This window comes from Apus apus, chromosome 1, assembly GCF_020740795.1.
Source record: "Apus apus isolate bApuApu2 chromosome 1, bApuApu2.pri.cur, whole genome shotgun sequence".
Taxonomy (NCBI): domain Eukaryota; kingdom Metazoa; phylum Chordata; class Aves; order Apodiformes; family Apodidae; genus Apus; species Apus apus.
Genome location: NC_067282.1, coordinates 181,869,387 through 181,887,797, shown reverse-complemented (window position 1 = coordinate 181,887,797; position 18,411 = coordinate 181,869,387). Strand labels below are relative to the sequence as shown.

Below are 18,411 nucleotides of genomic sequence, written 5' to 3'. Positions count from 1 at the left end.
AACAAAAGGAAATAATCTGTGAAAGGAAATCTACAAACTACATTCAAAATAAGCCAGTGGGGAAAAAAAAAATATAGAAAATTTCTCCAGTACATTGATGGTCAAGAGTCTAATTTAAAAATCAGTTTCTGATTCTGTACCACTAACAGATCCAACCACTTAGAGGCCTGCATTTAGGCTTCCTAACATGATCCTCCCTGTTTCCCTAGGGATTCCACACCAGGATGAATTGTTTCTCCCTTTCCTCTTTCATGAACTGTGCATTGTTTTTTATGTGAAAAACACTGTCCAGGAAGGAATAAGGCAGCCACAAGACACGCTTACATGGCTTTCTTATCCCCTTTCTATTTCCATCTCCACCATGGAAACAGGAAGGCAATCCTGCCTGTGGATATCTCTTGACACACTAGGGATTTTTTTTTTAACCACATAGAAAACAGAACTTTTGTGCCCATTTAAGCAGGTGCCACTTATAATCTGCAGACAGAGAGAGCAAGGCAAATGACATTTCAGCATTTGCCTTTATATGTATTAGTTATCCACCCACCAGAGAAATGTCCTGTAAAACAATCCTTCACAAGGGTCATGTATAGTAATTTCTGATGCAAACTTAACAATATTCTCAAACCATTTCAGGGGACAAACCTTCCTTTGACAAACGTACAGAAAACATTAACTTGAGGAGCTGAGGTTGTTTTATTTTAACACCTAATACAATTCAAATTTAAAGGATTACCTGCACAAAAAAATAAACACATTTGGTATAAAAATTTATCATCACTTTAACACCTTTTTTCCTGCACCTTTTCTGGAGCAGAAACATATAAAGACTAATGGCACAAGTTTGTTTCATTCTACAGCATTTTTTGTTTTTACATACTCAAGTACCCTAGAGGACAACAGCCCGCTGTATACAAGAACCTTTTTCTTCAGCCTGCTGAATTAAGTTTCATAAAGAACCAAAGCTATAAAGGCATTTTAAAAACCATTGTCTCATTTTCTTTTCAGAAGCACTGACTTTTTGCACCATATATACATAGTGTTACATAACAGCTCTTGAGTACAGTACATGCAGCAGAATATATCTGTTGAATATAAAACATACATTTAAAATCTTGACTTACTGGAATTTTTTGAAGATTGAATATTGTAGAATGCCCACTGCCTAGAGAAAATGGTTTGATAGGACAAATGTCTGCATATGTTGGCCACTGGAACAATCCAAGGCTCACTGGAATAGTATCTGCAGCACATCAATGTGCATAAATAACTTACTTACAATATTAAAACACAACTAGCAAAATCAATAGTTCAAGATCTTATGACTGCTATGTTAACCCTAAAGTGGTTGCAAGGAAGTGCGGTGAGGCTTCCTCCCCATCCCAAGTCCTCTATAAAACTTTTAGTATGTAAATTTTTTTTCCAGATGAAGAAACTTATTTATGTCTACTGCCTCTTCTCTTCATTGCAGCCGTACACTGTGGACAGTACCACTTCCCTTTTGGTGCTTCTGTCAGTCCAACACACCCATAATGGAACCACTCAATAGGACACTATAAAAACAGAGTTAAAGAGAGGGTTTAGGATTTAGGTGTTTCTTGAGACATCACAAATACAATTCTATGAAAATGAAGCATGAGTAAAAAGCAGATTCTGCTTTTCACACAAAGTCATGGGAGAAAAGGAGATCAGATTGGAATTTTAGTCCCTACCATACCCTAATCAGACTAAGGAAAGCGATAAAAAACTGCAGGAGTCATCTATGCATTCAAATAACAGAGCAAAAGATGTATGCTGGGCATCGAAATACTGAAGTCTGACAACACTGAGTGGCACAACAGTAATCCTATCACTCACTTCTGTTTAAATGCTGTATTCTTAGTAAATACTTGACCACATTCAACTGTTCTTTTAAAACTTTATTTGAAGACAACTCATATTAGTACTGACACGCTGAAGGTTCCTAGAAATAAAGGGCATTTAAAACATTTCAAATCTTCACCGTAAAGGGTGAAGCCTTCTGAAAGAACCTGAGCTTTTGGGACACATAAGGAAAGGTTTCCTGAAGTATGTTCCAACATTACTCTAAAAAACTCCACTCTAAAACCAGCTCTAAAGAAAAGTAACACCTCCAAGCAACAGCTACATGCACAAGCCTCTCATTAATCTCTTGAACTTGTTACTTACATCTTGGTTATCACAGCCTACCATCTCACCATAGGACACCTAGTAAATAAGAAAAAACCCTTATTAATAATTATTTTACTAATGAAAAGCAATCAATGTTTTCAAAGAGCAAAAGTTCAAGTTTCTTCCTTTGAGGAGTTTTTCCATTAACAGCAGCAAAAATATTTTTCTTTTGTTACACAACCCAAAGAACAAGTTCACAGCAAATGAAAAATATATTTCTGTATATTTCACATTGGATAAAAAAGGTCAGCATTCAAAACATGAATGAAGCACATTTTGGTCTAAGCAACAGTGCTCAGTACATTATCAGCCCAGTTTTCAAGATTCTGGTGATGTCTGGCATTTCCCTCGCATACATGACAATTTCAAGCACTTTACGTGAACCAATCAATACGTTCAAGAATTACAGAATTCTACCAACTCTAAAAAATCCAACAGTCTTAAAAGTGTTTAAAATAGCAACAGGCATTTTAAAATACAAGTTTCTAATGTTGTCATTCAGTTTGTCCGGTTTCCAGGTGCCTTTTACAAAACAAGATTTTTATTTTGTTTGGGGTAGTTTTTGTGTAGTTTTTTAGATTGTTGTTGTTGTTTGTTTTATTTTTTTTAAAGGAACCTATGAGAAAAGAAATTCCTTACTAACTTAAAATTTTAACTAAATTCACTGTGAACCTGTTTGATTTTGAATTTAATTATTCCTGAAGTCTTCATTAAAGGATTTCAAACCCTTCAGATGTGTCACATCACTGGAAAACTTGCTTGTTTTTAGCTTCAACAGTTGACTGTGTGAGGATAGGAAGGCTTTGCAGAGGGACCTGGAGTGGCTGGACTGACGGGCCGAGGCCAATTGCATGAGGTTCAATAAGGCCAAAGTGCCAGGTCCTGCACTTCGGTCACAACGAGCCCATGCAACGCTACAGGCTTGGAGCAGAGTGGCTGGAGAGCTGCCCAGCAGAGAGGGACCTGGGGGTGTTGGTTGACAGCCAGATGAACATGAGCCAACAGTGTGCCCAGATGGTCAAGAAAGCCAATGGCATCCTGGCCTCCGTCAGGAATAGCATGGCCAGCAGGAGCAGGGAAGTGATTGTGTCCCTGTACTCGGCACTGGCGAGGCAACACCTCAAGTACTGTGTGCAGTTCTGGGCCCCTCACTACATGAAGGACATTGAGATGCTGGAGTGTGTCCAGAGAAGAGCTACCAAGCTGGTGAAGGGTCTTGAGAACAAGTCATACAAGGAGTAGCTGAGGGAACTCGGGTTGTTTAGTTTGCAGAAAAGAAGGCTGAGGGGAGACCTCATCGCCCTCTCAGACTACCTGAAAGGAGACTGTAGGGAGCTGGGTGTTGGCTTCTTCTCCCAAGTAAATAACAACAGGATCAGAAGAAATGGCCTGAAGCTGTGGCAGAGGAGGTTCAGATTGGATATTAGGAAGAATTTCTATATTGAAAGAGTGGTTAGGCACTGGAACTGCCTGCCCAGGGAGGTGGTTGAGTCACCATCCATGGAGGTATTCAAGAAGTGTGTAGATGTGGCACTTCAGGGCATGCTCTAGTGGCTGAGGCTGTAGGGTTTGTTTTTTTTGTTTTGGGAGGTTTGGGGGTGTTTTGTTTTTGTTTGTGTTTTCTGGTCTAGTGTGTGTGGTTGTTTGTGTTTCTTTTTTTTTTTTTTTTTGGTGTGTTGATGGTTGGACTCTGATCTCTAAAGTCCCTTCCAACCATGAGGATTCTGTGATTATTCATATCACCAGTAAGTAAATTAAAACACATCAAATTTCAAAAGATGGCAAACAGAAATGTTTTTAAATTAGCAATCAGAGAAAGAAGTTCAACAACAGCGAAATAGCAGCTCTGGTTATATTTCAGGTTGGAAGCCATGCTTACCTGATTACAAATGCAGTATCGAGGCTCATTTGGATCGTAGGTCCAGTCAACCTGGCTATTAGAATCAGACTCTGGTATTACTGCTGTTTGCTGAGACAGTTCTTGTGCCAGTGCAGATGAAGAAGAACATGACGACAGAGACGAAGAAGAGGAAGATGATGAGGACTGCTGACTTGAGGATTTGTTGTTGTTTCTTAAATAAGAAAAAAATAGTATATAATAATTTAAATTCATTTACTGCCAGTTGAAATAATCAAAAAACAAGTACTTTGTTGACTCTGAAATACTGCAGTATGTAAATCCCAAAGCATCGTTCCCTAGCAGATTCCATTCAACAACTGCAAGGACTGAAATGGACACACTAAACGCTCTTCAGAAAAGGAAACAAGTCTTACCAGCTTAAAAGTGCAAGGCATGCTATTCTCATTAAAGGAACTGAAGAGCTTTAAACTGCCAAATGGCTTTAATGAATGTTTTTCTTCACAAAATTATCCATATATAGCCCTGGTGTAAAGTACCCATGAAAATTACGTTACCAGCAAAAGAAGAATTTACATATGAATAATGCAATGTGTCAGGTAAATTGATAACTGCATTTTCAAGATGACCAATTCAATGTTAATCTCCACTCAAGCATCACCAATCACTCCACAGAACAGTGCCAGAATACAAATTCTTTCCTTTTGCTTATAGGTTAGCTCTGACACCCAAGATATCCATAGATGAAAAATGCTTCCAAGACAAAATTACTGAGCAGTGATTTCTATGAAGACTTCTATGAAGAAAAAGGATGGGCATTTTGAGATAAATTTTTTTAAAGTACAACTTGTCAACTGGTTGTGATGTTGTGTTGTTTAAAATAAAATTTAAAACAATTTTAAACAGAAACAAAATTAATTCTGTTTTCTGTCCTAGATGTTCAGCCATCAGAAAGCATTGTAATTATTTGTGAAGTGACATGAAGCAGATCTACAGATAATTTCAATACCATCCTACTAACAACTGCACAGTAAATTGTAACTTTTGCCATTAGGCCCAATCTTCTTTCCAGAACAAAGAAAAATTAGTGAAGAAAGTAGACTATCATAGATGAAAAAGCAAATCAAGGCATTTGTTTAAAACCTTGAAGTGAGTTTGCTCAAAGAAAAGGTGAGAGGACAAAAGCCCTTAACAAAAAAAGACCAGCAGGCAACAACTACTTTCTGCTGATCCCCTCCCCAGATATTAAATATGAACTATTTCTATTATGGCCCATAACTTTTAAAAGAAAGCCCAGCTGTCTTAAAAGCTGTAATTGCCATCAACAATTAAGAAAACCTACTTGCTTTTTCTGCCACTTCGTGAATCTGTGGTTGATGAACTTAATGTCTGTGTTAACGTAGATGCCAGAGCAGATGATGAATATCCAGTTGAATCTCTGGATAATGAAAATTCTCTTCCAAGCTGAAAATCATTGTTTTTAAATGCTTCATAGCTGGCTTTTAGGCTGGATGTTCGTCTTCCTTCCTTCATCTAAAAGGAATACTGATGTAGTATCAGATCACACAGTAGAGCTCTTACAAAAGCCATATACTATGCTGCTAACTGCTCATTTTTTGCACAGGTACATTAGTTACCCTGTTAACAAAATGATGTCTAGTAAGTGGCAAAAAAATGTAATAATATCCTACAGGAAAAGCTAGAAAACAAGCTGTCCCTTTCAAGTTTTACAGGATGACACTGTAGCATATAAACAAAACCAATGAGAACTGGATCACACCAGCTGAAAGTGATCATGGAAATTCAGATTAATAAACAAATAAATTAATGAAAAATCACTAGTCTTCCTTCTTAATCAATAGTGGATGGCAGAATGACAAGAATGCTCCGACATTACCTGTGCCGTGGCTTGCACTGCTTGAGCTGCTGCCATGGTAATTGCACCGGCCCCAGATCCTGAAGATAATGAGCCCAGGTTATATGATGCCAATGGTTGAGAAGAGTTTGTATTGTATGCATTGTTTGAAGAGGATGATGAATTACTGTTTCGACACCCTTGATGAACAGAACACATTTATGAAATTCAAAATGAAACTGAGTTCCTTCGCATCTTAAGAAGAGATATATATGACAACCAGTGAAAGAGTAAGAACTCTGTTTATGCATCAGAGCAGTCTGATCATTTGGAAAAAAGTTTAAAAAGGTATTTGACACAGCCAGTATTGGCTAAAAAAAAAAAAAAAAGAAGCAAAGTTGCTCCCCACCTATCCTCATGTGAAATGAGTCCTTTTAGAAAGAGTCCTCTCTATCATATCCAGCTATCAGAAAACAGATGCAGCTGCTATGTCTATATAAAACCTATCTCCACTGCAATGATGAAGAAGAGGGTAAGGATTTGACTGTAAATCTATACTGTTTCTGAAGTAAAACTTTTAACTATCTTAATTCTAAAAACTGCAAAGCACAGTTCTAATGCAACACATTTCCATCGCCATCTACAGATTGACACCTGCTCAAACGTAGTGGCATTTTATTCTCCACCTTATTTTACGTTCCTTGAAAAGAATACTAAAAAATTATTAACAGCACTAAATCCCAAAACATAAGCTAGTTGACTTGCTATAACTCTCACAATATTTTATTTTCAGAAAATAAACTATGAAACACCCTAATTTCAAAAATGGGAAGAAAGTTGTGAGATTTTTTTATTCACCACTCAAGGGCTTCACACCTCTTTTGAAACAGACAACATATGAAAGAATTGTATTTTACAGCCAAATGCCCTGTCAGACCAATCCCTAAATAGTAATTTTTTTTTTTCCCTTACTTTGGAAATTGCTCTGTGCATTTCTTTTTCCTAAAAAATAATGCACTGATATATTTTATTTCTAGTACTGGCTGAATGAAACTGAAGTGTTATCTTCTTCCAGGCAGTGTAAATAAAAAGAAATAGCCAACATGCAGCTGTTATATGACAACAAATCTGATGTGCTTCATGGACAACACAGATGAGTAATAATGCCTGCAATTTCTAATGTTTCAAATGACTGAAAACCCCAGAGGAAAGGGTATGAGGCTCTGATTTCAAAAGACAGTAGCTAACAAAGAAAATTAGTTCTCTCTTCTTCTAATTAGAAAGTAATTAAATGAAAGAGAATTAAGATTACCTGGCGTATTTTCTTTAGACGCATCTGAAGTCAGGGTAGACAGAAGAGCTTCAGATTTAAACTTCTTTTCAGTAATGTGATCTGTTGTACTATGGTGAGATGGGTTGTGTTTCCTCTCTAAATTAAACAAATGAAAGAAACTTAAATGCAAAACATTTCAACTTGAAAGTCAAACTAGACTTAATAAAAGCACTTTCAATTAATTCCCACTAACAAAACCTTATAATTTCATTTTTGTACTGCTTCTGAATAGACATCAATGTCATTGCATTCTGCCTTTTGTCCCCCAACCCCCAGCCCCGCCCCAATGTCTGGAGAAAAAGAAAAAAGTTCTGTTCATTTTCTTTCCATAATACTACTCCACAAAAGATAAAGAAACATTAAAAGTGGACATGTTTTTAAGTCTCAAATACTTACTCTCTACTGGAGTGTGAGAATGGGCATGATGGTTATTGACAGGCTGTGATGGCGTATCCAGCTCCAGAGACCCTAAGAGAGAAGTAAAAAGGATAGGTAAAATTCAGTCATCAGTGGCACAGTTTTGACTTTTAGACAGTCAGTTAATCTTTATAATATTAACCAAATCACTATGCAGTTGTATTTACTTTAATCAGAAGGATTTTTGCTGGAGTTGCAACCCTTCTTGTAGCACAACCAGGAGCCCGTGAGAAGAAAAGTTTTAAAATAAAATTTGCTGACTGCTGGCGTTCCACTGTTGAAATGAAGAAGTTAAAATCAAGGTGAATAACTAGAAAAAACCCAACGGCATTGCCCTCAACGTGCCACTTAATTCAACTGAGTTGCACCCAAGCCAGTGATGGAGAATGCTGCATCAAAAGTACTGACAATCTACAACCTTATGAACTGAAGACTGTAACACGTAAAATGTATTAATTAATTAATGAAGCATCTTCTTCCACTGAGTCCACTGCATCAGATTGAGTCAAAACACGCAAGTCTTTCAAGGCTCAAAGAGTTGGAGTTGTTCAGCCTAGAGACGGCACCAGGAAGACCTTATTGTGGCCTTCCCATACTTAAAGGGGGCCTATAAGAAAGATGGCCTATAAGACAAACTCTTTATCAGGGCCTATAGTCACAGGATAAGGGGAACTGGTTTTAAACTAAAAGAGGGTAGATTTAGACTAGATATAAGGAAGAATTTTTTTTACAATGAGGGTGGTAGAACACTGGAACAGGTTGCCCAGAGAAGCAGTAGAATGCTCACCCCTGGAAACATTCAAGGTCAGGCTGGCTGGGGCTCTGAGCAACCTGATCTAGTTTAAGAAAAAGAATTCAACAATCCAAAGAAGAAGAAACAAAACAAAGAGAAAGAAAAAAGGGAGGGTTACAAATATAAATCTATATCTAAGAAAACACTGGCTATGAGGCTAAGAGAAACTTTGACCATAAACTTCCATTAGAACAATATAAAACAGTTTGTGCATCAATCTTTGGCAAAAAGACTTAGAACTAGCTGCAGTACCTACCACCTTACACTCATAGAGAACACAATTCAACAACGTAACTCACATTTATTTTTCAAAATCTGTAGCTTCAACTTTTCTTTACTTCTTCCTTTTCAGTGCTTTCAAAAAGTACATGAGTGTATTACAGAAGTATAAAGAAAATTATTGTAGAAGAGATTCAAAGCATAACGACTGAGCTAACATTAATCATTTTATGAAAGAGTCTAAAGGCTGCCCTCTGGTGGAACCTCAACAATGTGTACTTACTCTGAAAACTAAAAAGTTTTTACTTTACACTTTATTTAAAAATAAAAACAGAATACCTACTACATATAGTCTGGTACTTGTCCTTTGAGTTCCTGAAATTGTACCTACCTACCTCACTAAACACACAGCTCAACTTAAGGTAGTATCACTTCTTAAAAAACTGCATCTGAATTCCACCTAAAATAAACGAGTCCTCTTCCGGAGTTGCTTGTTCTTTAAAAGCACTTACTCTGCCATTTTCTTTTTGCGCTATTTGTAATAGCAATTCCAAGCAAAACCCCTGAAAATTCCCAACTTTTATGACAAAGCCACACAAAGTTCAAAGAAAGAATGTTTATTCCTAATCTCTTCAAGTGATTTAGGTTACTTTCCGCTATCCTTGGGTACGAGAATAGTCACTGCCTCTTAGCTCCATAATCACAGTAGTTAAATCAACTTTTACATTTATCATATTCACATTTGAACTTGATGTCTAAATGTTGATTTGTAGAGAAAGGCCAGATTCTTCCACACCAAGTTGGACAAAAAGCTGTCACATTACATTTTGTTCACATTCTGAACACCCGCATTGACATATTTTTTAAGCACACAGGTTTCTTATGCAAAATGTTTCTCCCTTGCTATTCCATTACAAAAAAATCCCATTCCCTCTTAAAAAAAGAAAACTGAGTACCTAACTTTACTTGACATTCCACACCTGTAACTAAAATACTCTCCTGAATTTGGCAGCAACCAATTCAAGTAAGAAAGAGTACACTTTCAACTAAGTAGGTGGCAAGCTGAGGTTAAATACTTGTCTGAATACCTACTGAAATTAAATACCAAAAATTAAAGAATTTTATATCTTATTGTAGCAATTCTCTAAGTGCAACAGTTGTGTGTAAAAAAAGCTATTCTAATTACTTAATTGTATTTTGACTTCTCTGGTAAAAACTGAGGCTGAAACTAACACTTGACAACCACTAACTGATTAAAAGTATGTGGGTCAAAACACAGCCACTAACGAGCATATGATATTTTAATTTTTCAAATGGACAGAAAATCTGCCAAGTTCAAAGAAAATAATGCATACTCACGTCTCTCTAATATTTCTGTAATTCCAGCATTATCTGCTTCAAGTTCCATTTTAAATTTAGCAAGTTCCTGGTCCAATTTTCTCAAATGACGGTCTACCTGTTTTTAAGACAAAGCAACAATAAATAGCATCCAGTTCCAGAACATGAATATCTACATCCTTAAACTCAGGCTACTAAATCTTTCCCTTCCAGCAATTTTCTGCCATGCATTACTAAGCATGTATGAAAATGCATAGAGGCATAACTACTCAGTCACCTACATTTCCCTAACTCAGCAGACATACTAGAGTTAACACCAAAACAGCACTGCTGCTCCTAAGCCACCTAGTCAATCACAGGATACAATGAGGCTGCATGTTGTCTCAGTAGCTGGAAGCCCTACTCTTACTGTAGGCAATGTTCCAAGACACATCTCTAAGAGTTTCTTTTGAGAAAAAGGAGTAAGAGGACTCGGGTGTGGGTATGGGGATAGAAAGGGGAAGAGAAGCAACAGTACATGATGCACAATTCACAAGAAGTTGGACTGCACTGAGGAAATTGCAATTTAATTGTATTGCAATTTATATGCCACTATACCGATCAGTAAACTTCAGTATTGACTAAAAAGGTCTCTTTTTACTGAAAAGGTAAAATGTAAAAAGGCCTCTTACACTGAAAGTGTAAAGACTACTGTAATTTACTATTTGCGTAAACTATGACATGCCCTTGGCTACTGAAAATTAACAGAAAAAAAAATAATCTGAACTTAATATAATGAAAAGAAACACTGTGCTCCAAATGCTTTCTTCATCTGTAGTCACACAGAAGAATGTACCTGTCTCTAAACTATTACAAACTGAACAGGGTTTTGCAGTTACCAGCTAACCAAACGAGAGCGAGTAAGTTCCAACTTTTGGAACTAACTTTTGGTTAGCTCAAGTGACATTAAATCAGACAAGAAATATTTATTCTATGTCTACTATATTTTAGTACACTATGACTTTCAGGTTATGTTCTCTGAGAAACTGTAAAATAAATATTTGTAAAAGTCAAAATCCACAGGGTGTAAAGAAGAGTAACTTACTCATGGACTTTTTTTCAGAAAAAAATAACTAAGATAAAATCAACATGCATGAAAACCTTATTTCTATATGTTTTGTATTTAAGTGACACTTGTTAAGTATTTAAGTGACACAATAACAGCAAAATTCTTAAAAGTCAATAAAATCTTAAATTTTTCTTTCACCAGAAAAAATATTTGCCTGTAGCTGACATAACAGTACAGGTAACACTGCTGTAGTGCTCATCAAAATGTTTAGAACTCCACGGAGCATAAACTCAGGTAATTCACCACAGGTCTTCTGTTTACTTACCAAGTCATATATTTGATTAGCCAGTTGCACTTTTTCATCTGCATCTTCCAAAGCCTTATAGTAATCCTGTTATGAAGATAATTTTTTTTTTCAATTATGAACGTAACTGTATTCATTTCAGTCATTTTAAGCTATTGTTATTCACCACAAAATGTAAGTTAAAAGGAGAAATTCAAGACAGTTTTCAGCAAAATTTTGAAACTACCATACAAAACAATCAGCTAAATTTTAAATGAAAGATGCATTACTTATCAATGTATTGATTGTGCCTTAGAAAATGTCAAACTACAAGATGTGGAAACTTTCTCCCAGAGTGGTATTTAAAATTCTAAAAGAACAGAAACAGTCTTGGATTTATTACACAGCATAAGGCTATGGATTAAAAATGAGATGATGTCTTCATGAGTATTGCAGATACAACTGCCCTTCAAAATGATGCTAAATTATACTGTGAGTGGATGCCTTTCCAGCACTGCAGTTAAATAATGATGTATATATAGTTTAAATAATTTTAAAATACATGTACATAACTCCTAAGTGTATTATCATTTTAATAAAGCAACCAAATTTAAAAATCTGCTCTACCTAATGAAAATCCACACACAACTTTTTTTCCTAAAATTATGTTTATAGGTTTTTACTCTAAAGTGGTTTAAGTGCCTTTTTATCTTCAATTTCAATGAAAAGTATCTTGCTTAGGCAAAAAACTACTGAAATTTTGGTCCAACTACACTCAAAAGCAAATTTTTCATTTACTCTAATGAAGTCAGAGCTTTGACTTTTTCCTATTTTAAATACAGAAATCCATTTCTATTAATTGAGGAAAAAACCCACAACACCGTTGGTCAAATAAAGGGCTGAAGTAGCAAGTGTAAGAAACTAGAAAGGAGTTTCTTCTGACAAAAGTTATGAACTACCTGACTAACAATACCACCACCAATGTTCAAGTGTTGAAGGATAAAATAAAACACATCCATCTTCTCATTCCTCCCTTTCTAAGTTACATATGTCATGCGTATAGCGTAGACAAGGACATAGGCAGAATCACAGGGAATGCTGAAGGCTGAAAAATATCCTCAAAAGGAAAACAAACTAACTCAATCAGCTGCATGTCATACAAGCAGAAACAAAAATTCTAAGCTGAAAATTTGGTTTCCTCACTATTTCAGGACTACTGTAATTTTTAAAATACTAGCAAATACTGGGTGAGACTTGAAATGCTTGATTAAAGAAACCTTTCAGCCGTTTCTTTCCTCCTACATAGTTCTATGCATCTCTGTGAAAGCCCAAGGGAAGTCACAGTTCTGAATGCTTAAGTCTGTATCACTCATAAGCTATAGTTCTGAATGTTTAAGTCTACATCAATCATAAGCTATTTTTTTCTAAGGTTATCTTTGTTTGCAAAAGAAAAATGTGATCCGCTCCTGTGATATCCTTACTTTTTTGATTGATGTCATTTGTTCTTCTCTCCATTCAGGTTTGTTTTTCTTTGCATTCATAAAAAATTCATTTACCCTCTGCTCAAGCTGATCCATTGCATCTGTCGCACAGGAAAAGATTAAGTTAAATGTTATCTTCTCATGTAAATAAACATTATGAAATAAGGCGTATTTTTTTTCTTAAACAAAGTTGACAGGACTGAGGTGCAAACTATTAGAGAGGAAAAAACCAAAACAACCAAGTGACAGTGGACAGAGGAGGGAAATACTTACCTTACTCTCCAAGAAGCAGAATTGCATTCTGGTACGATTCTCATCTAGGTTCTTGTGCTCTCCAGCATGGGACAGGCAGGACTCCAAGTTCTAAAGGTTTTTTGTCCCTAAGAGCAGTGGTAGTGACTTAAAGCACGACCCAAACTCCTCACCCAGGGCTCTAGACTGCTGACTTTGGAACATTCTAGCCAGTTACAAACTGAGCAGGAAACAAAATGTTCTCCTAAGAGAAACAGTCAAATACAAAACCAAATAGTTGTAAAAATTAGTGCCTCAAAAAGCAACTGAAGAGTCAAGTCACCGCCTTTATGTCAAAGCCCTCTCTATTGTATGCTAGGAAGGGTGACGGCAAATTTAAAGTGCTTACAAGGTTACTCCCTCCACCTCCACAGGGTAACACTAAGGGACAAATGCACTGATGACCTACTGTTTGGACTGAGTCCTCCCACTTACCCAAGGTTGAGAAATATCCTAAAGGGAAGAATAAAGCCACCAATTCTCTAACATTATCATAAGAAAGGAAAGTACCGACTACAAGTTATTTGTTTCATTGTTTATTCACACAGGAACTGCGATTCCCCTCCCTTTCCCTCACACTCCTTGGAAAAAAAACCCTAACAAACCACTGAGTTTACTCTTTCAACAACTGGACATTTGTGTATGCAACAGCTTGCATATTTCCAAAAACACACAGCTGCCTCAGTCAAACTAGCTTTGAGAGCATTGCTGTCTCAGGATAGATGATAGTACTGAAAAATTTTTCACAGCAATCTCAGTGATACTGTCCAAACAGCAGTTTCAAATTAAACGTGACAATGCACCAGCTACCTACAGACTTCAGGCTCAAGGTGTAAAATTGTTCAGATGCTTTCCAGAAACCATCATTAAAACTGGATCACATGGTGGCCATCACCTCTTACCAAGAAAAAATAATTTAAAAAAATAATAAAAAATTAACTAGATCAAGAAACTGATGAATCCTCAAGTATGATTAACTTCTCAAATCCAATGAAGCTCAAATGTTTTCTCACTCTGCGGAAATTCACCACTAGAAATAACTGTTCACATAAATAACCAAAAATTATTCATAATAAATTATCAAAAACATGAACTGATTCTTCCTATACTGGGAGTGTCCAGCATAAAAACCAACAGGAACCTAACAACTGACTGGACAGAGCACAATTAATCCCAGGCCAGAACAGTTGTGACAAAGGCTCACATCAGCTTTATTTAGAACGAAACACAGCAGTAAAACAGTTTTGGTGTAAAACAGGTTAAAAATCGAAAAATCTGTACAATTAACATTTTCCATTTGCACTGTGTTATTCAGGGGGAAAATTCAGAAGCCTGAGCAGCAAGCAAGCAACACATACTTCATTCAGAGACTTGTAAAAGCTTTTTCTTCTACCAAATTACTAAAATTTGGTCCATAAAGCCAAAAGACAAAATGTTCCATCGCCTATTCCATGCCATCCAGGGGTATCGGGACAAGCTGGAGAAGTGGTCCCTGGTAAACCTCATGAGGTTCAAAAATGCTAAGTGCAGGGTCCTGCACCTGGGCCAGGGCAACCAGACATATTAATACAGGCTGGGGGAAGACATGCTAGAGAGCAGCCCTGTGGAAAAAGACCTGGGAGTACCAGTGCATCAAAAGCTGGACATGAGCTACCAGTGTGCTACTGCAGCCCAGAAGGCCAACTGCATCCTGGGCTGCATCAAAACAAGTGTGGCCAGCAGGGCCAGGGAGGTGATTCTGACCCTCTGCTCTGCCCTGGTGAGACCTCACCTGGAGTACTGTCTACAGCTCTGGAGGTCCCAACACAAGAAGGATATGGACCTGTTGCAGCATGTCCAGAGGAGGGCAACACAAACAATCAGAGGACTGGAGCACCTCTTTATGAAGACAGGCTGAGGGAGTCGGAGTTGTTCAGCCTGAAGTAGAGAAGGCTCTGGGCGGACCTTATAGCAACCTTTCAACACCTGAAAGGAGCCAATAAGAAGGCTGGGGAAGACCTGTTCACTAGGGCATGTAACAACAGGACAGGGGTAATGGTTTCAAGTCAGAAAACTGTACATTTAGGTTGGACATTAGGAAAAAAGCTCTTAAATATGAGGGTGGGGGATCATTGGAACAGATTGCCTAGTGAGGTGGTGGAGGCCCCATCCATGGAGACATTCAAGGTCAGGCTGGACAGGGCTCTGAGCAGTCTGGTTGGAGATGTCCCTGCTTATTATAGGGTGGTCGGACTAGATGACCCTAGATGACCTTTGTAGGTCCCTTGCAACTCAACACATTCCATGATTCTATTCCCAGAGCGCAAACAGTTGGGTGATAATTTTTCTAATGGCTCCATGGACAGGAAAAACTTGACAATTAAAATCTTCCCTCTTTACTTTTGGTTGAGGACACATATCAGTCTATGGGAAACTACGTAAGGGGAAATTTTCACAGTAACTTGGTCTCTCTTGAAAGGGCAGAAGCAGCAAAGGGCAGGTCAGATCTACTGAATTATATGAAAAGTCCTCCCTGGTAAACTCAAGTTCCTTCACCTTTTCTCCTCCCCTAACTTTTTTATCCAACTGTAATTCTGCAATATGAATTTCTTAGATCAGATTTCCTAAGAGAGCTGCCAGAAATCCTATTAGAAAAGAGGTCTTTTCCAGAGCTTGACATTTTGCCATGGAGGTAAAACCCATTATTTGAACTTAAATAGAGAAACACATTTTATGCTCCATGTGGAGCTCAGTTAAAGCTCAAGAGTCAGATGGTCTTCACTTTTCCCACAGCAGCCGTATCAGGACATAGAGTAGGCATAGCTGGTTTGTTATTACTTCCAAAAACAAACAGCAGCACTAGAAGTGCACGTGGTCCAAACAGGATGGAATGTAAAGGCAACATTGACTCTAAAACACAGCAGCACAGTTATCGCTGAATTACAACTCGTGTAGGTTTCTGCAGCAGCAACATTCATCAAAGTACTGTTTTCAAGTACTTAAGAAACACTTAATCATCACAGCAAGTCACTATGTGACAGCATAAGAACAACCTCCAGGTTTGCACATAGTATTCAGTGTACAATTTGGCAACTGATGTTGAAGAGATGCTAGTTCAGAAGTTTTGTAAATGACTTTGGATGCTTTGTCACTCATTGTGCTAGAACTACAGAAGTACCAAGGTTGGAAAGAATTTTTCTCTGGGACTAAGGTTCATCTCAGTATACAATACTCAGTGTTATTTGCTACTTCCAGTAATACAATATGGAGTGTTATTTTCCACTTCCAGTTAAAGCAGAGGAAATGACACTAATGCAACCTTGGCAGTACTTAGCTGGCTCAGTTCTGAAACACACTTCAAAAAACTACTGCTCCTTTGGCTCCCTACTAAATAGAAGTAAAATCCGTGAACTTACTCAGAACTAGGTAAGGCAATTAATTGCTCACTCCTTCTCCTGATGCTGCCTAGTGATAGTTACTCCAGAGGTTATCTCCCACAGGGACCCATAGCTCTACTCCCACAACTTCAAGCACTGAACCTGAGACAGCACTTAGGTATAGAGTACATATAAATCCCACAGCCAGTTCAACATGTGCCAATGAAGTCTGTCAAGTAGACTTGTTTTGCCCACTGAAGTAAATATCCAAGGGAAAGCCTGACACTGCACTTTTAAGTGTTATAGGTTAAACTATTGTTCTCAAGAACTGTGCTCCCACATCATGTTGCATTTTGTATTCCTGTATAGCATTCACGCTGTTATTTCACTCCTTGCTCTTTCTCTTTCTTCTTTAAAACAGCACAATTCTTCTCTGCTGATGATTCATCTCCTCTTTTGTGCAGTATGAGTTTCATTAACAAAGATCTTTGTGTCACAGTTATAGATGACCACATGAATTGTGAATTAAATGACAGCAACACCTAACTGGGTGTTAGGGGACACCTAAGTCCCAGCTGAGATTTCATTAGAAAAGACACCAAGGCATCCTGAAAACAGCATAAGGCAGCACATTGTACCAGCATATAAAGAGAGATAATCAAAGTATCTATGAAGAAAACTAAAGCAGACTGTGCGTTTGGCTGCGTGTCTGCTAGGGCACAACAGGCTGAGCAAAAAGCACCTTCACACATGCTATGATGAGAGGAGCTGGCTGGAAAGTTTGAGAGACAGCACGCCACTACCTGCTGAAGGAGTGGGACAGAACTCACATTCCAAACCACCATCACTGCTCTTAGGGATCAAAAATCTAAAGAGTTTGGGACGTGCCACCGAAAATGCCCTTGGGAGCAACACAAGCCCAGGAACGAAACTCCTCTAAGATCCTACTTGCGCCGAGACTCAGCTGCGGGCCACGGGGAGGCGAGGAGGGGCTGCCCGGCGCGCAGGCCCCAGCCGAGCGCGCCCCGCCCCTCGCTGCGTCCCGGCGGCTCCCGGCGCCGCGCGGGGCCTCCGCAGCGCCGCCTCCCGCAGCAGCGCCCGCCGCCCCGCGCCTGCACCGCCGGCCCGCAGCAGACGACGCCAGGCACCCGCTGCCGCCCACACGCGTCCGGCCCCGGGGTGCGGCCCCTCCGCCCCGGCACCGGAGGGGCGCTGCCGGAGAGCCGGGGCGCCGGCCGGCGAAGGGGGGCGAACACCCCGGGCCAGCGCACGGGTCGGCGGCGGGGAGGGGAGCTGCCCACACAGGTCGGAGCGGCAGCAGCCGTGGCGGCAGCAGCGGCGGCGGCCCCGCTTCGCCCCCTTCTTCCCTCCCCTCCTCCTCCTCTCCCCGCAGCCCGGGCTCGCGACCCGCGGCCAGCGCGGCGGTGCCGGCGGTGCCCGCGGCCGCCCCCCGCTGGCGGGGCGGGCGGGGAGCGGAGGGGGCGGGCAGAGGCGGCGGGGGCGGGACTCACGTACTCTGCACCTGCAGGTCCATCTCGCGCATCTCGGTGAACCTGTCGCGCAGATCCATGGGAAGCTGCTCGATCACTGCGGGCACAGGGAGGGGCGGGGGAGAAAAGGGAGGGAAGGAGGAAGTCAGTCACTCGCCGCCGTGGGGGAGGGGGGCGCCGCCTCCTCGCCGCGGCTTCCCCCCGGCTCTCCTCCACCGGCCGTGCCCGGCCGCCCGGCACCCGCGCCCCGCACACACTCACTCTCCAGATAGTCCTCCAGATACAGCATGGCGGCGGCCGGGCCAGCGCCAAGGGGCTTCTCGCTAACGGGGGGCTCGTCCCTTCCAATATGGCGCCGCCGCCAACAACACCAGCAGCTCGACTCAGCGAAAACAACATTGGCGGCTGACGGCGCTCGCCCCGGCCGCGCCGCGATTGGCTGCCCGCGCCGCTGACGCG

General features: G+C 39.8%; 1 protein-coding gene across 3 annotated transcripts; it reads right to left on the bottom strand.

Moving 5' to 3' along the window:
* Window positions 1-677: 677 nt before the first annotated feature.
* On the bottom strand, window positions 678-18,372 carry ING3 (inhibitor of growth family member 3). Of its 3 annotated transcripts, none has more exons than XM_051632225.1 (12): window positions 18,214-18,372; window positions 17,978-18,049; window positions 12,816-12,916; window positions 11,377-11,442; window positions 10,025-10,121; window positions 7,633-7,704; window positions 7,216-7,332; window positions 5,946-6,103; window positions 5,391-5,581; window positions 4,070-4,262; window positions 2,188-2,226; window positions 678-1,553 (listed from the first exon to the last, which is right to left on the bottom strand). In XM_051632225.1, exons 1-12 carry the CDS (start codon window positions 18,239-18,241, stop codon window positions 1,437-1,439), a joined length of 1,251 nt encoding a protein of 416 aa, XP_051488185.1. In that variant the 5' UTR covers window positions 18,242-18,372; the 3' UTR covers window positions 678-1,436. The 3 variants fall into 3 exon arrangements, with proteins under 3 accessions (XP_051488185.1, XP_051488196.1, XP_051488206.1); XM_051632236.1 differs by having other exon boundaries at window positions 5,946-6,004; XM_051632246.1 differs by lacking the exons at window positions 17,978-18,049; window positions 18,214-18,372 and adding an exon at window positions 13,089-17,808.
* Window positions 18,373-18,411: the final 39 nt, after the last annotated feature.